This window comes from Ambystoma mexicanum, chromosome 7q (assembly GCF_040938575.1).
Source record: "Ambystoma mexicanum isolate Mex_15411 chromosome 7q, UKY_AmexF1_1, whole genome shotgun sequence".
In the NCBI taxonomy this organism is placed as follows: Eukaryota; Metazoa; Chordata; class Amphibia; order Caudata; family Ambystomatidae; genus Ambystoma; species Ambystoma mexicanum.
Window position 1 is genome coordinate 1,092,410,657 of NC_090941.1, and position 21,067 is coordinate 1,092,431,723.

The 21,067-nt window shown below is 46.4% G+C and overlaps 1 protein-coding gene across 1 annotated transcript in view; it reads left to right on the top strand.

Annotated features, from left to right (window-relative positions):
* Positions 1-1,667: 1,667 nt before the first annotated feature.
* LOC138528198 (transient receptor potential cation channel subfamily M member 2-like) overlaps positions 1,668-21,067 on the top strand; it is a 602,757-nt gene continuing 583,357 nt past the window's right edge. The window contains exons 1-2 of the mRNA XM_069639650.1: positions 1,668-1,829; positions 12,457-12,545. Of these exons, the coding sequence (XP_069495751.1) occupies positions 1,668-1,829; positions 12,457-12,545 (251 nt within the window). The remainder of the gene's footprint in view (positions 1,830-12,456; positions 12,546-21,067) is intronic.

Consider the following 21,067-nt stretch of genomic DNA (forward strand, 5'->3'; position numbering starts at 1 on the left):
GTAGGATCGCTGCCTCCAGGGGAGTTGCTAGGTCTGGAAAGACCCGGGGCTAAGCTGATGTTGGAACTGTTGGGACTAGGGGCTAGCTAGTCTTTTGGCTGTAGCCCCTGAGATTCTATCCGGGGCTACAACCAAAAGATCAGGGGCTATAGCCCCCTTAGACCCCCCTAGCAACGCCCCTGGCTGCCTCTGTCTTCCGTCTATACCCCCTCCCTTGCCTCGTCGCGCCTTTAAACACTTGTGTATAAGCGCGTTATAAATGCCATATCGTGACCTGGATCAAACAGCATCTGGTCTTCGTGCAGCAAGGAACCAACTCAGGTACAGCTTCATTCCAGCTCGTACAGTAGATCTTTTCATCATCCTCACTGCCACTCTAATGCACTCAGACTTCTCAAGATCAGCTCCCATCTGGAGACCCTTCGCTCAGATGTGGCTTGACAGACCTCAGATCATTCATGACTCCCAGCTTGTGGTCACTGCTCCCCACACTCTCAGGAGCCTCCAGGACCCTCCTATCTCTAAAAACTTGAAGTACACGCGGCTCCACAGGCCACGTCTGGTGGTTATATACACTGAAGAAAGACTTTTCCCGACCGGTAGTTGTTGCATGTTTATGCAAAACCTGAGCTGTAGTCAGTATTTGGACATATACAGAGAATTCAAGGTTATCTAATGTGTAATGGTCAATATCTCCTTACAGCCTCAGAACTCTTAGTGACTGTCCCTGAAGTCCCATGACATTCCCATGATCCACACATTCGCTGATAGCGCCTTGAAAGAATGCACATGTTAAGTGGTATTTTTCTCACCTTGAATTTCCCCTGAGTTCTGGACATCCCAGCGGAAAGCCCAATTTACCAGTTACAAATGTTTGGTTTCTTCTGGGTCCAGATGCTTGAACTGGACATTTTTGGGCATTTATTGAGCTGTTGTGTGTACAATTTCAGTCAATTTCAGTTGCACGTTTGCACTGGTAACTGTTTTTTCTTGATTAGTTGGTTGCAGTTATTTTCACTTAATGGAGAATTCCCCAAGTTTCTAATAGACGTGCACAGTCAATGTTCAGAAACCTAATGATGGAAATGATGTCTACTGTATCAGGACAACTTGACTTGCTACCAAGGCCAGAGTGTTCCTCGGTCATTATATCGGGTCATAGCCATCAGCTTCCTAATGTGGTGACTGACCGGCAAACTAACTCAGATGCTGAAAACATGCAATCTTGACAAATAGAAGGGAACGTGGTTCCTGTTCAGATGCCTTCTGGGATGACAAATTGTGTGGATGGAGACCTGTTTCCTTCCCATGACCTACCTTGAATGTGCCCAAACATGGCTGGTCACACTACAACTCATGGTGAGTGTTATTGGGGCCGCACAGTGGCACAGACTTCTCGATGCTCCTGTAAGAATATGGGACCTCTGCAGTACAATTTTGGTAGACTTTTTGTTATACCATTGTTGACTCTAATTTATTTTTAAAAAGTGTTTATTTAATTGATTTTTCAAGTTGTCTATCTCTTTCAAATCTTTTAATAAACAGAACGCACATGTCTTCCTAACACAGGATGAAACCCTGCCACAGCTTGTTTTCTGGCCATCCTAGAAGGATACGCTCAGATTCTGTGCCGATTTAATGTGAGGCGAGGACAGTTGTGTACCATCATGGGATCCCTGGAGCCAGATGAAGGCCCCCTGGATGGGACAGATGGACCTATTGTTGCCCAGACGAGTCTGCGGGACCTTCATCTACTGCCGCCTTCCAAACCGCATGGTGACAGGTGGAAGACCGTGCGTTCCCAGTTCGTAGACCTGGACCACGAGAAGGTAAGACTTTCTTGGGCAGGAGCGTGAGGGGGGATGGCGGTGCTAGGTGTTCTGCAAAAAAGGTCAGTACTCTGGGACTGGAGGATAGCAGCAAGTAAACAGCTGAACTCCCATACCACACTGCAATGTCAGGAGACCTGATTTCCTTTGACGTTGGGAGCGAGCCCAGAATGAAATGATGGTGTATGAATGAAATGATTGTGTATGAGCTAGAGTGCAACTTTGTACTTGAGGACCATCTCCTACTCTGGCTGGGACTGGGGAAACATCATAAATTATAACATAAGGGGCTGTCCCGACAGGCAAGTCATTTAATCTGAAACTTAATTTCTGATATTTCAAAGGTGTGAAAATTGTGAGTATGCTCTGAGTTTGAGGCCTATCTATGGAGAGCCTGTAACCAAGAAATGTCACAATCATATAAAGCTAGATTAAAACATTTTTCATTTCTCGCCATATATCAAACATTATGCATTTGGTTAGGCACACATTAATATACATACTGTTAAACAATTTTAACATTAAACAAATAAATAAAAGAGAAAACAAGAACCAAAAAGTGTATACACAGCAAATACAATGTAGACTGAAGAAATTCCACTCAGCCATACCTTAACGTATAAAAAAGTTGGTCAAAACACATACTCAATACATATATACTGATATATACTGTGAGAAACCTGAAGGTATTCTCCCAGTAAAACCTAGGGAATCCCTTATTCAGGTAGCCAGGACACAGCCATCGCTGTTGGATCCAGTTCCTGAGGGTGGACTACTGGGGGAGGATCACCTGGGTAGGGGAACCTGGGGTTATGCTTGGGGGAATACCCAAGGTGAGACGCGGTATGTTACCAGGGAAGAAGGCGAGGAGGGGGAGATCCCTGAGACCTTTGTGGGCTGTGCCACATTGAGCCACCTTTATTAAAATCTACCACACCCCCCATCTGGTAAATCACTTAGGAGTAAGAACCCTATTAAGTTGGAAAACCACATTTCCCAAAAACCCTGTTTTCCTGCTTTCTACCCGATAACTCTAAACCATTCTTCACCACATACTTCTGATTATTCTTTTCTGAAAACTCAATTTACCCTGACAAAACACTACCGGTCCCACAATCCCCTGTGTTCATTTCACAATCCCAGCTATTCCTGTGTGCCCCACAAATCCCAACAATCACATTCCTCTGATTATCATATTGCACATTCCCCTTCCGAAAACCCTACTAACCCTAATGTGAGGGGAAGCTTCTGTGCCCGTTTTACCGGCCTTGACTCCAGAGCAGCTGAAAGCCAAGCGGTTCTTCACAGCCGGTGAGTCGAGAGGGAAACCAATAAGAACCGGGCTGTGTTGAGTGAGAATCGCAGGAGTGGCTAGTTTGGACTATCTTCCAAGAAACTGTAAATGACTTAGAGACTCTGGTTGATCACTGATTGAGAAACTACAGATACCAGGAGGCCAAAGGGGGGCCAGCGAAATAGGTCAAAGTGGTCATACAGGGGGTCAAGCAAAATCCCTATACAAACGAAAGACTTTGATCTGCAAACAATGTGAAGAAAGGGAGGTAATTCCCACAATCATTGAATGGTGTAAAAAGAGAACATTGGAAGTAAAGAGGGGTCAGCGCCCAGAAGGGGGAGACCCAGGGGTGAACAACTATCATCCCAATCGATAGCCAGAGTGAACCCGGGGAGGGAGACCAATACTCAAGAAGGGGTCAAAGCCCGGCAGAGGGGGGATCCACAGGGTGAATAGTTGTCAAACCCAAAGGTTGAAGAAAGTAGATGAAGTTATCACCCAAATACTGGCAGTCAGGAGTGGTCCGAGTCCGGCGGAGGGAGATCCAGGAGTGAAGCCATCACCCGAGTACTGACAGTGAAGAGAGGTCAGAGCCCGGCAGATGGAGATCCAGGGGTGAAGCTATCATCCAAACTTTAAGTAAGAAAAGAACTGACCCATACAATTAAGGAATACAATTGAGAAGGGTCAGCCCAGAAGAAGGGGAACCAGAGGTGAAACCATCACCCTATCTGAACTTTGGGTTACAATTGAGAAAGGGTCAGCCCACAAGAGGAGGCCCCAGGAGTGAACCCATCACCCTATCTGAACTATGGATGTCAATTGAGAAGGGTCAGCGCCCAGAAGAGGGGGACCCAGAGGGAGAATCATTATCACCCTAAATAACTAATTTGGTTAAAGGAACTTTTGTTATTGGTATTTGAACAGATTAGGCCTCAAAGGGAAGAGACTTTCTATGGAAATGAGACTTGGCCATCGGCGGTCCTGAAAGCTGCCATTCGAACTGTCATTTTGTGCTGGAGAAGCCTGAGACTGTACTGTGCTCCAAGCTCCCATCTTATTCCGTGTCCAAAAATGTGGTGAAGGTTGACCCAGGCTACCGCATCCTGACATATTATTTGAGAACACTTCTTTCTTTTCTTGAGAACTATCCCATGCCCATCTCTGTCATAGCTGTAAGGTTTGGCATTAGGTGTCTTAGTATAGGCCCTTTTATTTGACACAATGCCACTAGGCATGCCTTTTTTTCATTTGATGGTTGACGCTTGCTCCCATCTTAGATTTAGGTTTAGATTAGGCATTTTTCCAACCTGCCTATACAGTTTAATAAACAACCTTGAATGGTGATCACTTGTGTCTGTCTTACTTGTTGTCACCATGAGTTTTTCATAATACTGATAAAAAATAGCACACACTTTGAGAGAAATCTGAACCTCAACCCAGTTTAGTTGGATGTAAGGGTACCTCACTGTCTAGCTAACTGCTTGTTGCTATGACTCGGAAATCCTGCCCAAAAGGCAATTAATGGGCTCAGGGGTGAGCTGGAGTGCTAAGCAAGAGTCTATTGCATGTATTGTTTGAGGGGCACACTGGACAAAGAGCCCTCAGCACACAGTTCCCCCTAGAATGCACATGTGAGCAGGGGCCAGGGTATGCAGTGATAACATTGCGGCAAAAATGTTGCCTATACAAAAGATTGCGGCAAAAATGATGTGGTTTGAACCAGTAAAGATGAACCCCGTAATACCCCCGGTCCCCTTCAATGGTATAATGGGTCCGGGGTTGCGGGGGTGTCCCCCACATCCTTTACATGGATTGCAGCGGCAAAACCACAGCATTTTTGCCGCAATATTTTCTAACCACAGCAATTTTTGCCGCGATTTTAACACATGGAACCGGGGCCAGAGCACAGGCCAGGCCTCCAGAAGGAATAAGGGCAGTGAGAGAAGCTAACAGGCCCACAGCGGGGCAGAAAAGGTAACCCTGGTGGTGCCTACAAGGCCCCCAGAACCCACTGAAAAAAGGAAGGCCACAACATAAGTGCAGCAGCCCTCCTATCCCACCCAAGATAGCACACTAGGAAGTACATCAGTGAGGATGTGGGCTGCATCGACGGGTCACAGCACACATATTTGGCCTGCTTTCTGTGAGATGTGGGTGGGCATGTACATGCCCCATCCTCCAAATGAACATTTAATTCTTGACCACACTCACCTGGCATCTCCATATTCAAGTGTTGGAGGCCTCCAGTGGCAGGCTTACCTTTACCGCCTTTGAGGCAGGCCCAGACTAGCATGCCTAATAGAAGCACGGTTATTGTCTCCTTTGAGGCGGTGCACTACTGTTCCCCACTACCTGTTAAGACTTTCTCCATAGGAACAAACCATGCTCATCTTCACCATTCCAATACACACACATATGCACCGTAGTTTTATATTTATTCATGAATGCTTTCAGGCATACTTCGCGGCCATTCCCTTGTGCAATCTGCACTCTATATTTGCCTCTCGTTATTCTCATTTTAATGCAAAAAAACAACAAAGTATTTGCCTGGAGCCGAATAGTAAGTAATTATAAAGCGGAGCTGAATAGTTATTTTTCATCCGGAGTTCGGCTGAATAGTTACTGCAAGCTGAACTTCGGTGTGTATGGGGAGAGCAGATTGAGTGAGGGTGCAGTGTGTGTGATTTGGGGGCAGTGTGTGTAGTATGTGGTGGCAGTGTTATTGTGTGGGAAGTGACTTTGTGGGGGAAGTATGTGGGTGTGACGAATTGGATTCTGCCCTCCATGAATACAAGGATGAGTAGGGACTAAAATGCCCACTCAGCCCTCAAACTGCTACAAACCAAGAGCCAACACAATCATAAAGGAATGACAGGCAGAGTTATGTGGGCTGAGGGAAGTCTATACTCTCAAGAGGATTGTGAAGGTGAACCAGTAGTGACCCAAATAGTGAAGTATAACAGTCCAAAATAAAGGAATGTCCAGTCAAGTTTCTATGAAAATATATACACATTAATAAACTACACCATCTGCACGAAAACTATGTAGAAAACACCGTACAAAACCCACGCCTATTGAAAGAACAAAGAAGATGCAACAGATAGAGGAATGTAGCACTCCAAGTATGAACACAGGGCTGATGAGCAAATTATGAACCACAAAAAGGATAAGTCTTTGGATGAAAAAGTGACCTTAGCAATTTCTTTGGCAGGTCGATGGCATTGAACCTGGCTTTGAGCAGTGGTGTGAGTGGATTGAGCTCAGTTCGGGCATGTTGGATAGTGTGTACCCAAGCAGCAAGCAGGCGTTGAGCAGGTTCAAATGTGGTAGCTCTGCGCTGTACAATGTCTGCTTTTGGTGAAGCAGGATCTGTTCACGGTGGAGCTCAGACAAGTCGGATTGTAACTGCCAGGAAGGGGCAATGAGTGACGCTCCAGTGGTTCCAGTCGGCAGGCGCGAATGTTGAAATTATAATCCTGTTGGTCCAGTATACGGTTTGGTGAATGGCCTAACCCCTAGTTTGAGTCAGCAAGTGATTCTCCAGTGGTTTAAGTAGGAGCCTGGCATCGAGTGGATGATTCAACGCTAGCAGGTGATGGGTTCAGCAAGGGCACAATGCAGCGTCGAGCGGGTTCTGTAGTTCAAAGTTTTGGATGAGTAGCCAAAAGTAGCACTGTAGGAATCCCTTCACATCGAGCTCAGCTTCAACGGCAGGTCGACCGGCTTTGATGCAGCATAATGGGGTACCTTAGCTGATCTGGTCCTCCAGATGCTGTGAGACCCACTTCAGGAGCTCCAGGACAGGATGAGTCCATTCAGGGTGTGCTCTCCCAGTTTCAGAAGATTTGGTGCAGAGTGGCAGGACCTGGTGCACATCCCAATGTGCCCTGGGAGTGGTTAGTGGGGCAGAGCTTTCCTCTTCCTTGGACTGCTCCTTCTTTACCTCAGTGGTTCCGGGCTTTGGAAAGTACAACTCTCCCAAAAGAGGTCCAGTAAATCCTTCTCAGGTGTCATTCCAGAGTGAATCTAAAAAGTGGTGGAAGACCCCTTCTTTTAAAGGTCAAAGTCCAAAGGTGATTGGACTAAAGCTAGCCTGCTTTAGTGGTACAATCCATGTTCTTGAAAGAAGTGGTCTTTGCCCTTCTGACATCACACCCAGCGTGCTTTGCAGTAGAGGAAGTGGAGGGTACAGGAAGGCGAAAGAGAGGCAGAGATAAATAAGATGGTGGAATCCTCCCCCAACTGTACAGAGCTCTCCCTGTTTACACTAAGCCCCCGCCTTCCCATATCAATATGATCACAAGCCCCTTGGGATGCAGCATCCTGGTGTGAAGCTACTCACTTTGAATGGCTGTGCTCCTTTGATGCCTGGGCCCAGGAAAGTGTGAGTGTCTCTGGCAGAGGGTGTTACCTACCCAAACAAAGAGATTGAAGAAGAAGCATGGCCATTCAGGCTCCTGTCCTATCACTTGCCATCTTCTTCCACAGCTGAGCTGGCTCAGAGTAGCTGACATATGTGTGATATCAACTGGATGTGGCTCCAATTATAATGTGCAGTACCATGCACCAGGCCCTAACTCAGACATGGCTTATATTTAGAGTTTACCCTGCCACCAGCATGAGCTACTTCTAAACATTATAGTCTTGGGTACAGGGGTGCGTATCTTAAACGTAGTCACTGCACTGCAAAGACTTGGCAGTCATTGCAGCTGTAAAATGGGCAGCTGGGATCTCTGAAACTGCTCTGGGCCACTGGTAGAGCAGGTGCTGTGAATCAGAATACTGATGCAGCAGTGCACAGGTACACACTATTCATTTGGCATGGAGCTTATGAAAGGAGAATCTAATCAGCAGATGACCTTTTCCGAGATGGAGATACCCACATACATTTTAATTTAATAACAAAAAAAAGCCAGAATGTTCTCACCCTTGCTTGATTTTAGTCCATCATATTGGCGGCGACTGTGGGAGTGGGAGAGGTGTGTGGGGTCAATCGGTGTGAGTGGACAGGGTGTTTGTGGGTATAGTGTGCCTGGGTTTGGGGGTAGTGTGTGTGTGTGTTTGTGTGCATATGTGGGAGCAGTGTGCGCACTGGGGCAGAGAGTGTAGTGTGCAGATTGTACGGGCAGTGTGTGTGTGTAGCAGTGTGGGTGGGGTCCGTGTGGGCATGTATTGTGGGCTATTGTGAGTGGCAATGTGTCTGTGGAACCTGGCAATGTGTGGGGGCAGATAGTGTGCGTGTGGGCAGGCAGAGTGTGGTTTTCTGGGGAGAATGTGTGTATGTGTGCGTGTGGTGGTGCTGTTTCTGTAAGCGATGTGTTGGGAAATGTGTGGGGGCTTTTATTTTGAGGTAGTGTGCATGCAGGGGGCAATGTGTTTGGGGTAGTGTGTTTGGGGGTAGAGAGCAGTGTGTGTGTGTCGGGCAGTATGCCCATTGGGCAGTGTATTTTATTCATTTCTTTATTTAATTATGTAATCACTTTTTTATAATGCACCTAATACCATACCTGAGTTTGGTTTCTAAGAGTGGATCCGAGATTCGAACCTCTCTTGCTCTGCATGGTCTTGCTTCCAATGTATGTGCGGCCGGTTAGTGTGAGTGGGGTCAGTGTAGGTGATGACATTTAGTGTGGGAGACAGTGAATGTGTGAGATAAGTGTGGAGGAGGCAGTTTGTGGGAGCCGTGTTTGGAGGAATTATATGTGAGTGGGCAGTGTGTTTCGAGGGCAGTATTCATGTGTGTGAGGGCAGTGGGTGTGGGCATGGCCAGTGTGTATGTGTGTGTGTGTGTGGACAGTGTGAATGTGGGGGGAATTTTGCATTCAGGCAGTGTGTTTGGGTTGGTCAGTGTGTGAGTGGGGGTAGTGTGTGTGGTGGGACAGTGCAGTTGTGGGGACTATGTGGTTGTGGGAAGCTGTGTATGTGGGGGTCAGTGTGTGTGGGGTCATTGTATAAGGGGTAATGTGTGTGGGACAGTAGAAGTGTGGATGGGCTAGTGTGCTATGTGTGAGTCTAAAAGCAGTGTGTGTAAGAATATGTGTTAGAAATTAACTCAGCTCACAGCTCCCTGTATTGCCATAATCTACACAGACCTGGTATAAAAAAGAAAAAGCTCATCGGTTCAAAATAACACCCAAACAACCCAGTTCCACAAAACTAGCAAATAGGGTAAAAAAAACGAACAAACTAACGAGAGGTCAGTTTCCCGGTATGGGTAGTGACGTGCAGAAGGAGGGCTAAAGTCGACGGTATCACGCGGGTGGACGGAGTCCACCTACTTTTTTCAGAGGGTGGACTCAGTCCCCCCAGCTAAAATGAGAAACATTCAATGTCCTCTTTTAATTAATTAATTAAAGACAACCTCGGGGATCGAACCACAGCCTTTGGTTTGCAGGACAGACACTTCACCACTGCACTATATAACCTGACGGAAAAAAAACAAATAAATAAAGTTGAAATGTCCCATTTCGGTACTGCAAGTTCCAGGGAAAACATTTGTATTGGTTCTTGGAGGTTAAAACATGTGTCGCGCTGCCCCTTTTACAGGGACGCGCACGCGGCAGCGTGACGTTGCATGCCGCAGCGTGCAGCATAAATAAGGGGGCCGTTCCCGGACGCGAGCACAGCGACCGGGAAGCCCGAACAGCAAGGACGTGTGTGTGTGTCGTCCTTGTGGAGTTGGGGGCTTACGGGCATCGCATGAGGGGTCTGGACAAACCCCCAACAACATGCACACCTTTTAACGTTTTCAAAAACACTATTAGAAGAAAATATTCTCTCTTGGTTTTGTGTGTGTGTTGTTTTTATGAAAGGCAAATGCCATTTGTTGTGTGCAATTTGGGTTGTTATGCAAAGCCAATTTAATGATATGTGCATATTTCACCTTGATATGCTAATTTCTGGTGACCTCACATATCATTGTGTTTCTTCATGAGACCCCCCCACTTTAATTTTTAGGACTTGACTCCGGTGAGAAGGTAGTCCATGACTGACCTCTCTGAGGTCATTGTTCAGTTTCCAATTTCCAGTAGTGTCCAACAGCTGCGCATCATAGGCTTTCTGAGAGAATGTGGCTGATTGGCTACACGTAACGGAGTTTGCAATTGGTGTGGTTTATGCCCGGTGGTGATACTCTCAGTTTAAAGTGGGACCCATGCTCGTCTCCAACACCCCCTTTCCTTGTTTTCAACATTCATTGTAAGCACCGCTTATTCTCGAAATCAAGGAGTCTGCACACATTTACAACACCCTGTTTCTTGAAAATGTCTTACGGGCATAAGACAACCAGACATCTATGTTTATTGCCCGATTTGTTTTCTTACCACAGACTTGTTTCACACAATCACCTTATGAATAAAAATGTGCACGTGTGCATGCAATACACTGTTTCAGGCTTATGACCCCTTCCCAGTGAGCTGTGACTTGTCAGGGAAAGGGGCCATTAGCACTCTCCAATTCACACGTGTCTGCCGCAGCCTAATAACAAAAGATAAGACATCAAGGAAACAGACTTCGGCAATGACATGTGGCCTGTGAAGCCCAGCTATGGCGTACCATAGCTTGTCTTTGTTACTTCAAAGCCCTTGTTAGTGTCAACCTGCATCAACCAAAAAAAAGCAACCCTTTTGTTAGGATTTCAAGGAGGCAGACATCTGTGTTTTACACATCAAGAAAGCACCCTTTCCTCTTTTTTGGGGATGAGGATGCGTACCACGCAGAAGTTTAAGTGCACTACAGGGGTTTAGGAGGAGAGGGCCAGGTACGTGGAGTGAAGTCACACAGGCCTTAGCATAGCTATGTGTGTCGACTGGGCAACAAAATCACCAAACAACTTCTGCAGGCTGTGTTTCCCTCATCAGATGCCATCTCCTCTATATCTGCTAATCCCATGTCAATAGGTTCGGCTTTATAAGTGGCTAGCACAACCTAATAGCCAAAACCTAACTATGGGGGCAGTTTTACTTTTGGGTTGTTTTACAAAATAACTACATGAGCAAATGCCTTTTGCATGCCATTTTTACTGCACACAAAATCTGCGTGACGTTTCAGTCCTTGGATTCTGTCAAGTGCCTGCCGGAGAGCATCCTTTATTCACAAAGGGTTGCACTCTGGTATGTGTTCACCCAAGGTTATTGGCCTTTTTTTTAATCAACCTGATGCCTAAGTTCTGCTTCCCTCAACATTAGCCAGTAAGCTAGCTCAGCGGGTTTAGCGTCCGCTGCTGCGATCTGGAGGTTCGAATCCGGCAAGGCCAACTCTGCCTTTAATCCTTCTGAGGTTGATAAATGAGTAGCAACTCCGATTGGTTGATATTGTATGTATATACGTTCTATGTAAAGGCTTAGGCGTAAGTACTATATAAATAAATCATTGTCATTGGTACTTTCTACCCAAAGACCCAGATACATAGAAACAGTATTCCCTGCCCTCTTCACCTGGGACCTGAAAGGGATTTCTTCAAATTGTGCAGAGCTCTGGCAGCATAGCAGCAGATGTGCCATATGTGCCCTGCATCTCTGTGGTGCCCCTCTTCCTTCCACACCAGTGCCCTATCAAGCTTAGCTCAGTTGGTTGGCTGGTGGGAGTCCTGTGACTTGCTTCTCCGCTTTGATACATGTTCAGTCATTACAAGTTTGCTGGTCTGGTAATAACGTTTACCTGAACTGCAAACTACAAGTTTGGCGGTACGGCTGGAGAATGTATCTCCAGCTTTGAGCTGGAGGTAAATCCAACCCACCGGCAAAGAAAACGCTGGTATTACTATGGGATTCCATGGAATGGGGATTTACTGTTTAAACCGGCAAACTTGAAATGACCATAATGGACTTGGACATGTGTACAGATTGATACAGTGCCTTGCAGCCCGATAGACATTGGGGACTACACGAGGGACTGTTTGGCAACAATCAGGCTACTCGCAGAACCACCTGATAGCATTCCATGAAAGATGTGTTGTTTATTCTTCCGGCCACCACCAGAGTAGCCCACAAAGGGGTATGAAGCGGCTGAACATCTCCGTCAGCTGTCCGCTATTAGGCAAAGTTGTAAACCTAAAAAAAATTCCCTAGATGAGGGAAAATGGACCAACCAACAACACTGATTAATCATGGGTACTGCTGGGGACCAGGCATAAAATGCAATTAGGAAATTGGCAAACTAGATGGCTGTTTCAATCTTCTGCTGCATTTGAGACTTCTCTGAATGTATCTCTCCCTACTCGGTTTGGTTGATGTTCACCTCATAAACTAGACAGAAAGTGTCCAGTTTTCAATCTTAGATTCATGCTGACCACGTAAAGCTCATTGTCTATATTTCTTCTTTTTTCAGAAAAAACTGCTAAACTCCTGGTTCTTACAAAACATTAAGAAAAAGCAATGTGTGCATTTCAGGAGAAGCGCCAAATCTTCAGACGAAGGGTAAGAAAGAAACTTACGACGAAGTAACACTGATCCCTTGTACCTCTAAGTGTATCACATAATTCCACCCACATTTTGATGATGGGTTAAAAGTATTTAACAGGATCATACCAGAATATCATTATAGATCTAACTGAATCGCAACCACTCCCCAAACCTTCTGATGATTCTAAGGAATCTAATTTAGGGCACCACGTGAGCTGCTGCGCCTCATCTCACCCTAGCTCCTCATATCTTTCGCCACATCGTCCCCTTTTCCAAACCACCGGGCTGCAACAGGTGGGGCTTTATTACACTATGCTGCTCAGATCACTGATCGCACCTTTACTCCACAAACCGTTTCCCTGATTAAGGCAGTAAGAGGCCTATGGGACTATCTCTTCCACACACCCCAGCAACATACTACTGGTTTTCTCTCATCCATTCTCATTCTCCTTGGCACCTCTGCTACATTCAACACGGTGGATAACCCTTCTCCCTTCATCACCAGCATTCACCTGGTCTCCAGGACACTACCCTCCCATGAATTGCCACCTTTTCGTCTGCCCACTCCTCGTCCATATGGCCGAACTTTGGCACCCTCCCCACCACTTGCCTTCCTGTAGAGATTCCTGCACCGTTCTTCCCTTGGCCTTTTCTGCCTCACTCTTTACACCTCCGCTCTTGCGAAATCCATCTCTTCCTTTTGCATCTCATACCATCCCTTTGCTGATGATACCCAAGCCCTCCCTCTCGTCCCCCTCCTTTATGCCAGTATTCTCATCCTGCACCAATAACTGTCTGTCTCTCTCTCTCACACATTCATCACTGCATGGCACTGCGTTTCCTGATGCTTAGCGCTTCAAAAACCGAAGTGCTCTTACTCCCTCCTTCAAACACAAACCCACTTCTCCCCTTTCCTATATCATTTCCTTCTAATCTTCTCATACCCCCTTCCCCATAGGGCTCCAGCAATTAATTACTACTATTTCAATAGAAGCCAGGCTGAACATCAGAGAAATCGATCCCCGCCTTACTTTCCACGCTGCTAAAACTCTAACGCCACTCTAGTCCTCAGAAAAGTAGACTTTTGCTCAAGTCTTTTCCTGGGTCGTCAACTCTATTATTTTCTCCCTCCGGAGAAACTTCTTAACTTTGACCTGCGCGCTTACTTTGATCTCCCTCGATTCCCTCCCACCTCTGGCCACCACCGTGATGCTGATTATCACACAATGCACCAACACTCCCTTTTTAAATGAGTTTTCATGGCATTTAAATGTGTCCACAGGCATCCATTTCCCCGCTCCCCCACTCTCTCTCTTTTCTTCGCACCCTGAAATTCCAAACCCTGCTCAAGCTCATTGTCCCTGCCCCTACGCACTGCATCTCACTTCTGCTCATTCTCCCTCCTCTCCCCTGTGACAAAGTCACATGCTGGAAGCTAGGGATGAGAGTAGGAATACACAGGGGACAGTGACTTGTCACCCACTCAATAATGCTGGTGCTTGAGGCAGAATACAGAGTATCACCCAGCCCCTTCATCCCACCCTTAGCTAACCCCCCCCCGACACTCTGTTCTGCTCTCAAAAACATGCACTAGATATTGAATAGGGAGATTGGAAGAGAGAGGACCTCTCCACTCCTAGACCTGCAGCAGCATGGCTACGTGAGCTTCACATTAACTAGAATGGATCTAGAACTAAACTTATACTAGAAATGCACAAGCTCGAACACTCGGGTCAGGGGACCTGCCATATGGCTCACTGTTCTCAGTCTGCTGGAACCTACAAGTGGCATGTGGAAATTAGGATCCTTATCCCATATAGACCTCCCCATATAGACTTCAGGCCTGACCCTGGTGGTTATATCAGAGAATAAGGCGATCAGAGAAAAGGGGCAGATTGATTCCAAGATGGCGGACAGCTGCTGTTTAACCTTGGTGGGCAGAGCCGGTCCTCTGAGCAAGTTAGACAAAGTGGGGCCTTTAACAAATCACCAAGTGTGGTTGTGTTGCATTTATCTCTCACTCAGATGGAGCTGCCCCAGCCCTGCAAAAGTATATAAGGGGACTGAAGAAATGGGGTGGTGTGGGAGTTAGGAGTCAGAATGTGGATGTGCAGGAGAAACAGAGTGCATAGTAGAGCATGGAGGAGCAGTGAGGAGAAGGAGAGAGCGCAGAGAAGAGGAGAGGATAGGAGAAGAAGAGAGTAGAAAGGGGAAGTAGGAAGAAAGGAGGAGCCAGAGAGGAGAGGAACAGGTGGACCAGAAAAGGTCAAAATCAGGACACAGAGGAGAAGGAACAAAAGTGAGGAGGAGGAGAGAATTAGAGGAAATGGTGCAGTGCAGAGGAGGAGAAAATAAGAGAGTAGAAAGGAGTAGAAAAAAATGAGGGAACAATGGGAGGTGGACTCTTTAAGATTTGGGTGTTATGGAAGTGGTGAGGTAGAGGCCAGCAGGACCCCAAGCAAGAGTCTGAACCTGCCCTACATCTGCACCCCTCCGACCGTGGTTGGGTGTCCAACCAGATCATACCATGCATACTGAACCATGCAGGGTGGCTGGCTTTTATCTACACATTACAGCAGAACTTGGGATCAAGGTCTTCTTTCTACAGACTTGACAATCGTGTTCCTCCGATAAATCTATGATAAAATTAACCCTCAAGTCGGGGTTAGGGGCAGACTATGGCATCAATGTGGGATCCAGAGTTATCGACAAAGGCTGTAGGGGCGTGGTGATGGCACTACCTATTAATCATTCAGTATATCCCTTTCCCATCCACATTGGGTACCCAATAGCTCAATATATATCTGAGCTCAATTTTAAACCGGAATGGATGAGGTAAAGGAGCTGGCCCGACCTAGCGGGCCAATTAGCTGTACTCGCCAACTGGATCCCTCATCACGAAATGCAGACTTTTACCTTTTCCCAGATTTTGCAATTGCCTGGCATAATGAGGTCTTTCTCTGGATGGAATGCTTTTCATCAAGTGATGCCAGTAGAAGAGGGGGCCATAAACAAGGACCCTTCTTCATAGGAAATAATGGATTACTTTACCAAGGATAACATAATGGAACAGAGCGGGCAGGCCTCCCATTCCCAACCCCTAGTCCGCACTCCTTTCCATCATCCACTACTAGAGTTGGCCCAATGATACCTGACTGCCAGCCTTCGGGGGATAGTCAAGACTCAAGAGCACGACCTTAGTTGGTCTATTTGGCCGGGGGATTTTAAGAGGAATTGTGAAATGTGTCACATATGTCAAAAGACCTCCAGCCTAGGTTTGGGTTAAACCCCCTCACCAGCCTCTTACATTTAACAAAGACCCTTTTTCTAGAGTGTGGATGGATTTGTTTAAAATATATTTTATTCATGATATTCAATAGAAATTCTACAAAGGCTAATCAAGATCGGTGCCAACAGTTCATTAAATAAAACATGCATCAATGTGACAAGGCCACAGTGTTGGTGCCAGGGGGAGAGTAAGGGGAATGGCCGGTGAACCCCCCCCCCCACTCCCCAGATCCCCTCTGGTGCCTAGTATGCCCTGCAGCCTCACACTGGTGCCCTATTATCTGCACCCCCTGGCACCAGAAGCTGCCTCTGCTACTGCTAGAGCATACTTCATAATTGTACTAAAAGGATACGCATGCGCCTTCAATGCACTGCGACTTGGCATTTAGTCTTTGTCATCATGTTGAGTACGTATCCTGGGGTTCTGGTATTAAATGGTATTGATATGGAACCCAAATGAGTTGGAACATATGTTGTCAATCTCCATGTAATAGCAATAAGCAACTTTGGATAACCAGTCCTTAAACCTCGTGGTTGGAGCCTTCCACCAGGCTATTAGGACTCCTCTTTGAGCCAGAACTAGTCCAACCAACTTCTGAGCGAAACCTGGATGGAACGGGTAAGCCGAACATAGGCAACAACTCCATGTGTTCCTTAATACGTCTTAGGACGAAATAACACAGTTCTATAAGGCTCAAATATGGTGTTGCATAATCAGGCCCAAAGCATAAGGTCAGCATGCGGCCTTTACAGTGAGTACAGTCATGAGGACCCTGAGTAGTAGCTGTGTAGTTTGGCTGCAGTGCAGCAAGTCTGGTGAATACAATTGAAATGTATACCTTTGTACCTGGTGGAAATGAGGGACCATTCTTCGACCTGAATATCATGGCTCAAATTGTTCTCCCACTGTCCGGGGCATCCTGCAAGAGTCTTCCATATATCCTTGAGACCAAACAAACTTCGGCCTGTGCCACATTGGTGTTATTTAGTGGTGTAAAGATTGGGGGGTTGAACTGGAAAGGACAGACAATTTTCTCTAAATACATTTTTTAGTTGTCTGAAATAGAAAATCACCCTTCTTCCTTGAAAGCCGTTAGTGTTACAAAAGAACGCCCAGGGAGTAGTCCCCGAACGTGGTAATTCCCAGTCTAGTCACCAAGGCTATATATACTTTCTTGAGTGCTTTTTCCATTTGACCGGTACTAATGAGGGAATATGGGCTAATTACGCCCTGTTTGGCCACTATCCTCTTCCATGCCCGATGTGTGCAAGCTACAATATTTAGTTAATCATTTTTTCCTTTCTACTTATCTCTTAGTCTGTACACACTGTCTTTCTGGCCTTTTGGGGTACCAGAATGACAGGAAGAAGGTCTGTCATGCTGGCTAGTAACTTTCCAAGTCTGGATGGGCAAGACCACCTTATTCCAAGGAGCTGTTGGCTATTCACAGCTTGCTCTCGCGTGCTTCCCGGCTCATATCAATTCTAACAGTAAACCCCTGAGCTAACAGAAAAAGCACTCTGGCCGAATCAAGGGGACACTGAAAAACAAATACAGACGATCCGGGGGTGCAATAATTGGTATCAGAGGTAGATCACACCATTTCAGCACCTGTATTTTCAGTTGTCTATGGTTTTACCATAATTCTCTCTGAACAGCAGATCAGGATCTTTCCTGATTTCTATCCCCAATAATCTAGTTCTTTCCCTTCTAAACCCAACACTCTTGAAGCTTCGGGGGCTCCCTCAGTTAAGGGGAAAATAATGGATTTTCCAAGATTGATACGCAGACCGGAGGGTTCCCCAAACAGGCTTATTTGATGCATTATAAGTGCAAGGTTCCGCATACAGAGATATAATACATTTCTAGGTATAGCTGTATGTCCTGTTTAAATGTTGGTCTCTTAGCAGAGCCGCCAGAGGCTCAGTGGCCAGGGCGAAGAGCATTGGCGAGAGGGGCCAGCCGTGCTTTGTGCCCCTGCCCAATGAGAAAGAGTCTGACAATTGCCCATTATATTTATCTTAGCCTTGGGGGAGTTGTATAGAATAGCCACCTTGGAGACAGATTCAGACCTCCGTCCCAGTTTGAGCAGGACAGCTAACGAGAAACGCCACTCAATCGAATCCAATGACTTTCCAGCGTCTAGTACTGAGATTGCTAGAACTTCCTGTTCAACAGATCCAGAAGCCCAAAACACCACCTTAGGCCATAGGACGTACTTCTTCCGGGCATGAATCCCGATAGATCCAAGATTCGATTGATCCAGGATTCCGAGGCTTTGCATGCACGGGAGTAACCTATGGTATATATTATTATTATCAACATTTGTAAGAGAGAGAGGGCGATAAGAGGAACATTGTTCTCGTTCCTTCTCTGGTTTTAATAATATAGTAGAGTCATAGTGGTGTCTCTCATTGTTTGATGCAAACCTCCCTTTTCAATAGCCTTTTGATATGCCTTCAGGCGGTGGGGGGCATGAGTGTTTCAGAAGACTTTGTAATAGCTATTCCGTCTGAGCCTGGTGCTTTAGAACACGCAAGGCTATTTATATAGAGTGTGGATGGATAATATGTGTTCCTTGGATTCTTCTAAAGCAGGAAACTGATACTAGTTAAAGTTGTTCACGCCACCGAGTACCCAAACATGTTCCCTTTAAAGAACAACACAACACAACCAAACCTTAATCATCTGGTGTGTTCTTATCAAAGGTAGGGTTCCTGAAATTGATCCTAACAGATTAAGAATCCATGTTTATGGGGGATTATAGAGGACATTAGGACCCTGGTGCATGTTCAGACTCTCTGAACCGCTGCATACTAGCTCAGTTGAACACTTCAAACATTGACTAACATGCTCTGGAAACTGGTGGACGGAAATGGAACAATTGACCTGATCCTGTGAGCCTTGTTTCCTGTCCTGAAGACCCTGTATGTCTGTACAGGAGTCTCCCGGATAAACTCATCTCAGGGAGGAAGACCACAATGTATTGGAAATGCTGATGGAAAGCTGGGGGGAACCAACATGACCCGGCTGTGAACTTGGCCCATTTCCTCCAAAGGGTCAGAGAGAAAATTATGCTCATCTGTGAACCTGTGAGAACCAACACATGTGCCACGCTCAGAACAAGCAAAAGTTACTGTATGATTAGCAGGCCCAACTATACAAGTTCAATGTAGAGGACAAAGTCCTGACTTGACTTCTGGCCGCAGAAAACAAGCTGTTTTCCCAATGGCATGCACCCTATACTATCATGGCACACACCCTATTCTGTCATGGCGTGCACCCTGTGCTGTCATGGCATGTACCCTGTGCTGTCATGACATGCACCCTATGCTGTGATGGCATGTACCCTATACTGTCATGGCATCCACCCTATGCTGTCATGACATGCACCCTGTGCTGTCATGACAAGCACCCTATGCTGTCATGGCATGCACCCTGTGCTGTCATGGCATGCACCCTATGCTGTTATGACATGCACCCTGTGCTGTCATGACAAGCACCCTATGCTGTCATGGCATGCATCCTATGCTGTCATGGCATGCACCCTGTGCTGTCATGGCATGTACCCTGTGCTGTCATGACATGCACCCTATGCTGTGATGGCATGTACCCTATACTGTCATGGCATGCACCCTATGCTGTCATGACATGCACCATGTGCTGTCATGACAAGCACCCTATGCTGTCATGGCCTGCACCCTGTGCTGTCATGGCATGCACCCTATACTGTCATGTCAGGATGGAACAAAGGGACACTGGAAAGCCTTCCTAGGTGTATTCCATAACCTGGTTGAGGGAGTGGAAGGACCCAGATGACTTGACTGTGATGGCTGCCCTCTAACTGAGAAGATCCAGAAGAACTAAACCCTTCCCCACCTCATATGATAGGTCCAGAAAGCCTGCAACACAGTACGTCCAAATATATTGCCAGCTGACTCAAGCGCTTCCGAGAAGTGCTTTCTGATATACCGGGACAAGCAAAGCATTTGTTTCATCACATTTGCAAAGCACCTGAAAAATTGGTAGCTCTAGGCCTACTGCCCCCTTCAAGTGGGAGGACAGGTTGTCAAGGAGGAAATTCGGAAGCTGGAGGAGTTGTGAGTCATTGAACCCTCCCAAAGTCACTGGGCTTGTCCAATCATGTCTTTGGAAAAACCAGGCGAGGTTGGTGTTTTTGACCCAATTTCTGGAAAGGTAAGGCCTATCCAGTTTCCGGGATCAATAAAATGATTGAGCAAAAAGGCATGTGCATGTAAATCTCAACGCTGTTTCAGAGGTTATTGGCATATCCCTCGGCTTTCTGGCAATAAGGAAAAGACTGCCTTCCACACACCGGAGGAACGCTTCAATTCACAGCTCTGCTTTCTGTGTCTCAAGGCACAGACACCACTTTTCATGGCCTAATGGACCACCATGTCTATGCCATACCTACCTGGATGACACTATGATCCATAAACACATTGGAAGCGAGCTCATGAGACCTTTGTACCTGGTAACATAAACCCTGAGGAAGATGGTGTTAAGAGACAACTGGCGAGCATCACCTTGCCCAGCCCACTGATAGATGCCTGGGCTTCCAGGTGGTAAAAGGCCTCATGCAATCGCAAGAAAGGAAGTGATAACTGCACTGCACCAACAGGAAACAGCTGTGGCTCTTCCAATGGCTAGCTAGATAATATGATGATTCATCCCCTCATTTACGACAATTGCTGGACCCTTTTTCATACCAACATTAAGGTTTCCAAACCCAACCACCTACAATGAAACAGCTAGAGCCAGTGTGTTATCTCTGCCATCCAACGCTCCTCATCGCCAAACCTTTAAAGGTAGATCTGGAGGCAGTTCCTTCTCAGAAGTGGGACGGGGGTGGGGCTAGTAAAGATCTGCCCAGGAATTACACACCAACCAAAGTAGAATGCCTAGCCGATATATGGGCTATGGTGGCCTTGAAATATTCCTACACGGCTGACACTTCCAATTGCTCACAGACCTTTCATCAGTAAATATATCGATGGGGATGCCTGGAGGTGAGTGGTGATTTTCCAAGATGTTACACATTATTAGAGATGAAGGGAGCTTCACAGAAGATAGGGCTGTATATGAAGGGGAAACATGCCAGATGCTCGGAGATGGGAGCGCTGTGACTGTGGGGCCAGATCCCTTATCCCATAACTAGACACTAACCCCCGAGAACCCTACAATAGATATTGAAAGGGGAGCTTGAAAGAGAGGGGAACAAGTTGCA